The sequence below is a fragment of the Panthera pardus genome, unplaced genomic scaffold (genome assembly GCF_024362965.1).
Source record: "Panthera pardus isolate Hobbes unplaced genomic scaffold, ASM2436296v1 HiC_scaffold_2, whole genome shotgun sequence".
Taxonomy (NCBI): domain Eukaryota; kingdom Metazoa; phylum Chordata; class Mammalia; order Carnivora; family Felidae; genus Panthera; species Panthera pardus.
Genome location: NW_026526765.1, coordinates 83,298,829 through 83,309,233, shown reverse-complemented (window position 1 = coordinate 83,309,233; position 10,405 = coordinate 83,298,829). Strand labels below are relative to the sequence as shown.

Genomic DNA, 10,405 nt, shown 5'->3' with positions numbered 1-10,405 from the left:
GCGGGTGAGCGAGTGTGTGTGAGAGTGTGTGTGTGCGCGGGGGTGCGGGCGAGGCGGAGGGCGAGTGTGTGCGCGCGCCGTGGCCCATGCCCGCCGCCCCCGGCGCTGCGCCCCGCGCCGCTCCCGGCTGCCGCCTGTGCCATTTCTGATTTTGCAACTTGGGGAAGAAGAAAAAAGCGAGAGAAGGGAGCTTGCTCCGTGGGGGGGGGTGGGGAGGGGGGGGAAAGGAGAGCGTGGCCCCCCCAGGATCGGAGCGCGGGGGGAGCGGGCGAGGGGAGCAGGGGTGTTGGGGGGGGGGAGCCTGAGAGCCTGGGGGGGCTGCAAAAAGAGAGAAAGAAAACAGCAGGAACCACAACAAAACGCCAGCAGGGCGGGCGGGCGCGCAGCAGCAGCGGGGCGGCCGAGGCAGTAGCGGCGGCAGCGGCGGCGGCGGCGGAGGCAGCGGCCGGTGCCCGGCTAGGGCTCGGCTCCCGCGACCCCGGGGCGCCCGGCGGGCCCCCCGCCCCCTCCCCCTCCCCCCCTTCCCCTTCCCCTTCCCCTCCCAGCGCGCCCCGCGCGCCCCGCGGCCCTCGGCGAGCAGCTCGGCTCCCCCCAGCGCTCCCCGGGCCCAAAGATATGGCAATGGTAGTTAGCAGCTGGCGAGATCCGCAGGACGACGTGGCCGGGGGCAACCCCGGCGGCCCCAACCCCGCAGCGCAAGCGGCCCGCGGCGGCGGCGGCGGCGGTGGCGAGCAGCAGCAGCAGGCGGGCTCGGGCGCGCCGCACACGCCGCAGACCCCGGGCCAGCCCGGAGCGCCCGCCACCCCCGGCACGGCAGGGGACAAGGGCCAGGGCCCGCCCGGCTCGGGCCAGAGCCAGCAGCACATCGAGTGCGTGGTGTGCGGGGACAAGTCGAGCGGCAAGCACTACGGCCAATTCACCTGCGAGGGCTGCAAAAGTTTCTTCAAGAGGAGCGTCCGCAGGAACTTAACTTACACATGCCGTGCCAACAGGAACTGTCCCATCGACCAGCACCACCGCAACCAGTGCCAATACTGCCGCCTCAAGAAGTGCCTCAAAGTGGGCATGAGGCGGGAAGGTGAATATTTCTTCTCTGCTTCTTTCCCTGAGCTTCGCCCGCCTCCCCGGCCCTCTTTCTTTCTCTCGCGGGGGTGGCTGCTGTATGGGACTGGAGCTCCTGCGGTCCCTGCCCCGTCCCAGCTTCCCCTGTCCCCGCTGCCTTCCACCCCCGGCGTCACCCCCCCCCCCCCAACCAAGCTCGCTGCCGCTGCCTCCCCCTCCCGGCCTGCGCTCCTCTCCCCGGCTCCTCCACCCCTCCCGCTGCCTGCTCAGGATTGTGTCCCTGGGATCGTGAGCTGTGGCTGAAAATCCCCTTCCTTCCTCTGTCTTGGATGTGCTCGGTGTGTGTCCCTTTCCCGCGTGTGCGTGAGGGTGCTTGGGGGCTGTGCTGGCATGAACTTGGGGAGGGGGTGCTTATTTCCCCCAGAAAACTCTTTTCTGTGTTTTTCATTCCACTTTCCCCTCCACCTCTTCTTACCCTTTATTTAAAATTGGGGAGGGCTGAGGACTGGAGTACCCACAACCATAGATTCACTGCTGCATCATCCTTTTGGAAGCTTAGCTTGGAAAAAGAGGAGTGAGATTTATTGCACTTGTAGGTCTAATTAGGGGGGAAGGGGGGCTTCTGGCCTGTTCACTGGTTCCCTCTCCTCTTCACCGAGCTGGGGCCGCCTCCTCCAGAGCTGTGGCCTTGTTTTCACCCCTCTACTTTGAAAGGAAAGTTTGTGACTGAACCGTCCTTTCATAGTTGTGTCATTTTTTTTAAAGCATGATACTCGTTTTATTTCTTCATCAAACTCCACCCTCTGCTTAAATACTGCATACAAATTACAATTTACAACGGCATTTACCGATCCTTCTGATTTGGCTATAATGCATAGACTGCAGCTGGCATGAGCTTCCCCTTCATTTAATCCCTGTGTTGTATGGGTTTGGTTTCTTTTAACACAACTTTTGATGTTGTATTTAGATATGCTTCATGTTCATGTGGCAGGAGATGCAGCACTTTTCTTATAAATATACTTAGCCGTTTACAGTTAAAGTTTATCTCCTGACAATCATTAAAGATGTCTTATAGTCAAATTAGCGAACCAGTCAATTTTGCAGAATGCAGATTACTCCTTCTTGTAATTGACTTTAAAATTATATTTTATATGCCACAAGAAAAGAAATTGAATTCCTTCAGATCTCAAGGAGCAGGCAAATATGACGACTTCATTTCCAGCTCCAGGGAGATTTTGTAGGCATCTGAAAAAAAAAACTGAATTGTGCTCTCATTTAATTGAAAAATAACTGCCAAGTTCAAAACTATAATTAGAAAAAAGTATTCTAGCTGTTATGTTTCAAGAGCTTAAATTGCATTGGGGCTTGCATTAAAATTAGAATCAAAGCAAACTTAAGAAAATAGTGCACAACTTGAAATAAGACAGCTATGTGTACATGGACATATCTATATTAATTTGTTGGGGGGAGAGTTCAGTAGCCCTAACTTTTCCTAAAGTTGTCTTTGTTTACATGGCAATTTAAAGCGCTGGCACTGTTGAAGTAAAACATACACATTAAAAAAAAAAAAAAAAAAAACTTTGGTCAGCTTTAAGAACTCAAAGCATGCTTACGTTTTGCATTCAGATGGTTAATGAATCCAGTGTTTTTGCAGTTGCAAGCTCGTGCATTCACTGGGCAAAAGCTGGCTGCAGGTTGCAGTGGCACCTCACAGGACAGACATTAATTCTATTTCCCACTTTTTTCAATAATGTTTGGCTACTGTAAGTTCAACTTTTTTCTTGAAATTTTTCAATTTTCTGTTGCTTTTAAGAGTGAACTTTGTGTGGGGCGAAGGGGAGGAGGGGACAGGGAAGGGGTGCAGGATACTTGTTTTCTATTCAAAAGTTGTAAGTGGTTATGTAACTTGTATCTATTTTAAGGATAATTCTATAGCATTTTGGGAGAATATGGAAACATTTTGAGCAAAACACTGCTTGCTTGCAAATGAAGAGGCGGCTAGGCGTTTGCCTAGAACCACAACCTTTCTCTGGTGTTCGCCTGTTCTTTTTTGTTTGTTTTTGCTTTACTTTGATTTGTTTCATTCTGGAGGGGTGAGTGGTATTTCATTAACCTGAGTGTTACACCTTGGTGGTGAAGGGGTTGGGTGCGCTTTCTTGACCATGCCGGGCTGGGGGCCCTGAGGTCAGGCCTAGTTCTGGCAGGGTTGGGGTGGCCAGGGGCGCAGGCGATGGCTGGGCAAATTGAGCCGCGGAGCTGGAGGCCCTCACCCCAGATTTCCTCCGGGTGTGGGCTGTGAGTGAGAGCGAGCGCGAGAGAAGATGCACCGGGCGCCTGTGGCTGCAGAAAGAGCCTCCGCATTGTGTCGGGTGCGCTGCGGCACGCCGATGTTCGCAAGCCCCCTGGATGCACATTGCCTCTTTTCTCTCTTTCTTTTTGTCAGCGGTTCAGCGAGGAAGAATGCCTCCAACCCAACCCAATCCAGGCCAGTACGCACTCACCAACGGGGACCCCCTCAACGGCCACTGCTACCTGTCCGGCTACATCTCGCTGCTGCTGCGCGCGGAACCCTACCCCACGTCGCGCTACGGCAGCCAATGCATGCAGCCCAACAACATCATGGGCATCGAGAACATCTGCGAGCTGGCCGCGCGCCTGCTCTTCAGCGCCGTCGAGTGGGCCCGAAACATCCCCTTCTTCCCGGATCTGCAGATCACCGACCAAGTGTCCCTGCTGCGCCTCACCTGGAGCGAGCTGTTCGTGCTCAACGCGGCCCAGTGCTCCATGCCGCTGCACGTGGCGCCGCTGCTGGCCGCCGCCGGCCTGCACGCCTCGCCCATGTCCGCCGACCGCGTCGTGGCCTTCATGGACCACATCCGCATCTTCCAGGAGCAGGTGGAGAAGCTCAAGGCGCTGCACGTCGACTCAGCCGAGTACAGCTGCCTCAAAGCCATCGTGCTGTTCACGTCAGGTGAGGCTGTGGCCGCTGGGAGGGCAGGTCGCGCCGGGAGCGACAGTAGGCCGCGCTCCGCGGGGCCCGGCCTCCTACGCCGCGTCGCCGCGCGGGCCTGGCCGGCCCTCGCCCGACCTTGGGCCTGGCCGGGACTTGCGGCCCCCGCGCCCGGACGCGGCCCGCGGCGCCGCTGCCATCTTGGGAACGCGGCGGTGCGGGAGCCGAGGCGGCTGGGATGCGGGCGGCGGGCGGCCTGGCCTGGGGGCCTGGACCCCCACGCGGGGCTGCGGCGGCGGCGGCGGCGGCGGGTGCGCGTCTCGTGTGTGCGTGGGGGGTGTTGGATCTGTCTGGCTGCGCGAGTGTGCGGTGTGTATGTGTGTGCGATGAGCGTGTGCGTGTGTGTGCGCCAGCGCTTAGTGTTTCTGGGGGAGGAGAGGGAAGGAAGAGAACGTGGGAATGTGGCTTTCTCCTCTGTGTGGCAAGCTCCCTGGATGAGTTTCCCGACACAGAGAGACACACACAGAGGTGGAAAGAGAAGAATACGCGCAAATAAATCATAAATAATCCCGCTTTATTGCTGCCTGATTTTCCCTTATCGGAAACCATTCATGTTTGCAGTTGCTGAGGTTATTGAGGGTCGTAAAAAACGGTTTCAATCTAAACAAGAAAGATAAAAAACAAAAGGAACACTGTAGATCCCGCAAGTATGGGAGGATTCCCGCCCCAGAGATAAATCTCATAGCCATGCAAAACACATGAACATTGGAAATTTAACAGAGTGCCTTAAAAATATCAAATTAAATGTAGGTGGTGGTAACATGCATGTTAACAATTTCTCTTATGATAGATGGTTCAAATTAACTTCCAGGAAAGTGCATTAACGTTGCCTTTGAAGGCTCTAGTCTGAGCCTCTGAGAACACTGCCCGCTTTTTATTATTGTAACCTGCAAGAGGGAAACATATAAACACCCGGGACAGCAGGTAATGGGGGGAAATATAAACAAAGCCAGAAAGGAGGCTGGTGGGGAACAGAGCTGCTCAGATTGGGTCTCCGGCCTTGCCCACTGCGAGTAGGGTTAGCTGCAGCTTTACCCCCATTATTGGCACTATTGTTTTTAATTTCTCCATTCAGAGAACAAATAAACCATCCTAATAAATCTATCCTAGAGCCAGGACCTCCAAAGGCCAAATTAAAACCATTCCTGAGCAGAGATGGCAAAACCCCTTTCCCAAGGCCTTGTTGAACAGTAAGCAATGGTATAATCTATCAATATTTCCTGGCTTTCATGCGTGAAGAATCGTATTTACATTGTATTAAAATGACTCTTAAATTTGCACAATATTGTAATGTAGCAAATGTAGTATTAATATCGATCTGAACAGCAGATAATTTATTTAGACAAGAGCATCTCATTTGTATGCAGGGTGGCCAGAGCCATGGACTTGGACTGCCCCCCTTTTACTTTCAGTGCAAATGCAGGTCTGCTAGTGGGAGAGGGAGTTATTCTTTGCAAGAGGATAAAGTGCAAACCTTAAAACAAATGGAAGATTTATTGAATAGCCTCCTCAGTGTTTGAATGCATTTTATCTTAATAAGTCTTCTTGATGGAAACGTGTTTTTCAAAAGTGACAAAGAGCCTGGGAAGCAGCAACCGGGCTGCTTTAGCTCTGGCAGGCCTGGGGCCTGGCTGGCTCTCTACTACCCAGCTCTTTAGCCAAATTAATCAGGAAGCAAGCCAGTGTCGGGGAAGCTGGGGTTTTAAAAATCTCATCCAGTGAGGTGTCTTGAAGCAGAAATGTGACTTGGAGCTGGACAGAGGTCTTCTCAGGAAAGATCTTTCCTCCCTTTCCCTTGTCCCCTACTAAGGTTCTTTGAACTCCCTTGACTTTTCTGATCTCCTGCCCTTTCCCAGAGAGAGGCAAGGACCGTGCTGGCTGCAGGGAGGATTGTGGAATTATTCATGCTTTTCTTTCAACTTGCCATCCTAAAACATCCCCGTGAAAAGTGTTCCTTTTTAAAAAGTTTTCCCGAGGAAGTTACTTGAACAAAGTCTTCAAGGTGCAAAGGAGGCTGAGAAGCGAACAATAACATTATTTTGTTGGAAATTGCAAGCAGAATATCTGAAAATGGAAATGGAGCTGTCAGTAGTAATTCACCCCCCTCCTCCATACAACACATTTCCACTTTTGACTAAACTTGTTTTGATTGCTAGCCAGAAGGGAATTCATGGGAAGCCTTCTCAAAGTCATCCAACTTTTAAGCAAACTTTGAATGATGGAAAAGACAGTTTTAGACATATTGTCCAACGAGGTTTGCTCCGGCTAAGTATTTGAAGCTGGCACGGGGGTTCCCTGTGGTGGTTTTCACATTTGGCCTCCGGATGGTATGCTTAATCCTTAATATTCTGGACAGCATCCAAGGACTAGGTCATGACCTGAACTTACTTTTTTAAAAAATTCATTAATTCATACACCTAAATGTTCCTTCAAATAAATGGGACCTCCTCTGAAAGGAGCCATCTAGTTAACATAAATACAATAAATCCATTTTCACCACAATAATAACTTTGATTTCTAGTTATGGCAGCTGATTACATCTATATTTCCTGAACACTAAACTCTTCTGAATGCACAACATGAAATACATTCTCTGCACTACAAAGGCTAAGCCGGGAGGGCCTGAGCAGTAATGGTTATTTATTTACATAATTTCTTTCCCATATACTTTAGGAGAAATATTGACACTACCATATAAAAAGTGAGACATTGATTTTGTACGTTTCTACCCCCTTTTCTTATCTTGGGTATTTCTCCTGGGGTCTAAGTATGTACTGCGTTACACCCCCTGCTCACCTAGCTTTGCTACCACAACCACCCAATCGATCTGAGAGCTCACACTATCTATCCATAGTTGGGGGGGGGGGGGATCCTGTTGCAGGAATATCCAGAGAGGGAATGAATATCTAGAGTGGGAATCCAGGCCTGAAGTAGGACTCCTGCTGGAGAGAGGCCACAGAGCTGGCCGGCTGGCACCTGGCAGCTAGGCCCAGCTACAGGCATTCTGCCTTCAGAGGAGGAAAGAAATCCAAGCAGCCAGCACAGGGCCCAAGTAAGCCTTTCCTGGGCTTCTCTCTTTTGGAGTGGCATAGCTGGGAGAAGAGTAGTGTCCTTGCACTCTGGGGGCTCTAATTGTAAATATCAGATAAATATTTTACAGACCTGAGGGAATGCCATATGGGTGATTAAAAGAAAAAAAATCTGCTGGGGTATCAGTGGGCCTTTTTCATCCTGCATTGTCTAAGGCTGAAAGGGATCCTGTGGCATAATGGGCAGATAATGCATGTAAAGCAAGATATATGTAAATATGAGTCTGCATAGTGGCCATTCAGCAGGGCCAGGTTAGCAATCAGGACCAAGGGCAGACCTCAGGGTCCCCTCTCTAAGCAGTGAAGCCCCAAAGTGCTTCTGCCCTCGCCCTTCTAGCCATAAAAATCTCACTGGCTTCCCCAGTCAGGCCAGTGTGGATGCACCCAAGTGGCTGGCTGGAGTAATTAGACATCTGAGAGGAACCCATTCTGGATCTGGGGTCAGAGGGGACCTGCCTTAGAAGTTCTTGAATTAGCACTGGTTTTATTTGTATTTTTGCTCAAGGCCATTGCCTTGTAGATGAAGGTGTTAGAATGCTTTGTACATCCCAATTCTTGAAATATAAAGACATAAAGCTGAGGAACTCAGCAGACACGGGTTTCACTTTGAATCATTTGGTGTGACTTCTTAGGGTCACACTTACCCATTCACAATTATATAACGTCCTTTTGGGGGCATTGCCATGCATGAGTTTCTTCCCAGATCTATATATTAGCAAACTCTGCCTTTGATCTCTAGTCAACCTCCTGACTGGCTAAGGGCTCCTCTGTGATCTTCCTGTTTTTAAAATATTTATTATTAATACAAGAAATAACATGGGTGTTTGAACTCAGAGAGGAAGCTTTCACTTCATTCCTCTAATTCCCCCTTCTCTTCCGTTTCTTCGCCTTTAGTTAGTTAGTTGATATAAACTGCTGTCTTGAAATATTTTTAGGAGACCGTGAGGAGCCTTGGTTGATATGAGATAAACACACAGGTTTTAAGATGCTGTCATTGTGTGCAAGTGCCTTTTTCCCCTTGGTCCTGCAACAGGAAGCCTATCTCCCCAAATCCCCCCTAAACTCCCCAGCTCCCAGTTTGGAAACAGCAACAGCAGCTGCCTCTAGCCCAGCTTTGTGTCTGATCGCTGAAGATGTCTCCTTCCTGCAGCCTGGAGTAACTGAGCCATATTCCTCCTGATTATTATACAGCTTACAGAGATGTGACCAATTTTCAATTACTTGATCTAAAGCACAGATAGAAGTATACACCCTCACCAAGGATTTGCTGCAGAGTTCTTGCTTGCATAGATAGTGGATCTCAAATCCAATAGTGCTAAAGCATGGGCTTGATCTGATTCCATGCAATGCCAGCCTATGACTCCTTCCCCCTCCCATGCATTTGTTCACTATACAATCTAGGTTCTCCGTGAAGATTTTGGTTGGGGTCATTTGGGTTTGAGAGGGAGGACTCCAAGAAGCCTGTAAGAACTACCTCCAGGCTACATATTTCTTCAGGGCTTCTGAACACCCTGAAATCAGGGGCAAAAGGGGCAAAAGTCCTCACTTTAATGAGCACAGCGGAAAGATGCACCCCTGCAGGCGGAGGACAGGTTGCTACGCACAGCAAACATGGCTCCAGCATCGTACATTATTTAATCCAAAGGTGAAAGAGGAAAAACAAAGAGACTAGAGAGGTTGCTGCCTCTGCATGTGTGTGCTTCTGTCTCCAGCTCCCCTAGGCTTGGTGGGGGTTTGATTTATTTTTATTTGTACTGGGGTCTGAGTGGGGGGAATGGTGAGGAAGGATTGGGGAGGTATGGAGAGGAAGATTTTTTTTTTCTTTTCCCTTCTCTTTCTTTTTCCCTCTTTTACCAACTTAAAAAAAATTTAATGGCTTGTTTGTACCTTTGCTGTTCACTAACCTGTGTATCCTCTCCCCTTGTGTCTCCTTCTTGTGGCTGCTCGGGCAGATGCCTGTGGCCTGTCGGATGCCGCCCATATCGAGAGCCTGCAAGAGAAGTCGCAGTGTGCACTGGAGGAGTATGTGAGGAGCCAGTACCCTAACCAGCCCAGCCGCTTCGGCAAACTCCTACTGCGACTGCCCTCCCTGCGTACCGTGTCCTCCTCGGTCATCGAGCAGCTCTTCTTCGTCCGTTTGGTAGGTAAAACCCCCATCGAAACTCTCATCCGGGATATGTTACTGTCTGGGAGCAGCTTCAACTGGCCTTACATGTCCATCCAGTGCTCCTAGACCTTGGGCGCTTCCCACCTGCCCCCACCCCCCTAGAGACTCAGAGGACCGGCGGGGGCCATGGACTCCAAAGCTTCGGGGACATCAGGTGGCTGTTGCAGGGTGCAGCCAGGCAGGGGGGAGGTGGGCTGGGCCAACAGGAGCAGCCCACCCTGCAGGAATGCAACCCGAGCTGCAAACCAGGAGAAAAAGAGACTCTCTTTAGGATCAGATCTGTGAACAAGTTGGAAAGGAAAGAAAAAGGACCTTGTGTCTGGTGAGAAAAGGAAAAAAAAATTTGAAGAGAGGACCATGAGAATTTTAATAAAACAGAAGGAGACTAATGGACCTTCCAGGATTTATTGTGGACGGATGTGGATATATTCTGTACAGAAAAACAACACACATGGAAGTGGACTGAATTCTATGTAGAAACACACACACACACACACGCACACACAAACACACATACACACCCCAAACATTGTTATTCATTTTGTAAAATACTAGTCTTTATTTTCATTTTTTTGTAAAATTTAAACATCGTATGCACATAAAAAAAGGAAACAAGAATTAGGGGAAAATAACATTTTCCAAATAATTATAAAAAATTGTCCTGTGTCTATGTATCTATATCTGTTTTGTATTTTTTTCTGGTTCCAAACCAGATTTCCTGTGATTCTATACTAATAATTTTTGATATAACCCTTTGCTTCTTATAATGAGTGCGATATATGTTGTCGAGGCTGTTCTTCAAGAATTAAAATTGAAGTGAAAATTTAAACAAAAATAAAAGAATTTAGCAAAACCCATGTGTCTGGTTACTTGACAGATGTCATAAGTGCAAGAGAACCCTCCAATTAATTTTCACTGCAATTATTATTAGAATGGGGAGGTGAGGTGGAAACTTTTAAGGTCCATTACAAAGTTGTCTAGATTTATTTCCTAAACCCAAGACGCTGCCTTGGTTTTGTAAATGCAGGGGATCAGGCTCTGCATGGGCTGGGGTGGGCAGGGAGAGGGCAGGGCACC

The 10,405-nt window shown here is 49.7% G+C and overlaps 1 protein-coding gene across 2 annotated transcripts; it reads left to right on the top strand.

Moving 5' to 3' along the window:
* Positions 1-516: 516 nt before the first annotated feature.
* NR2F1 (nuclear receptor subfamily 2 group F member 1) lies at positions 517-10,181 on the top strand. 2 transcript variants are annotated; one of them, XM_019428774.2, is made up of 3 exons: positions 517-1,078; positions 3,506-4,033; positions 9,114-10,181. In XM_019428774.2, exons 1-3 carry the CDS (start codon positions 616-618, stop codon positions 9,392-9,394), a joined length of 1,272 nt encoding a protein of 423 aa, XP_019284319.1. In that variant the 5' UTR covers positions 517-615; the 3' UTR covers positions 9,395-10,181. The 2 variants fall into 2 exon arrangements, with proteins under 2 accessions (XP_019284319.1, XP_019284321.1); XM_019428776.2 differs by lacking the exon at positions 517-1,078 and adding an exon at positions 2,713-2,825.
* The last annotated feature ends 224 nt before the right edge of the window (positions 10,182-10,405 follow it).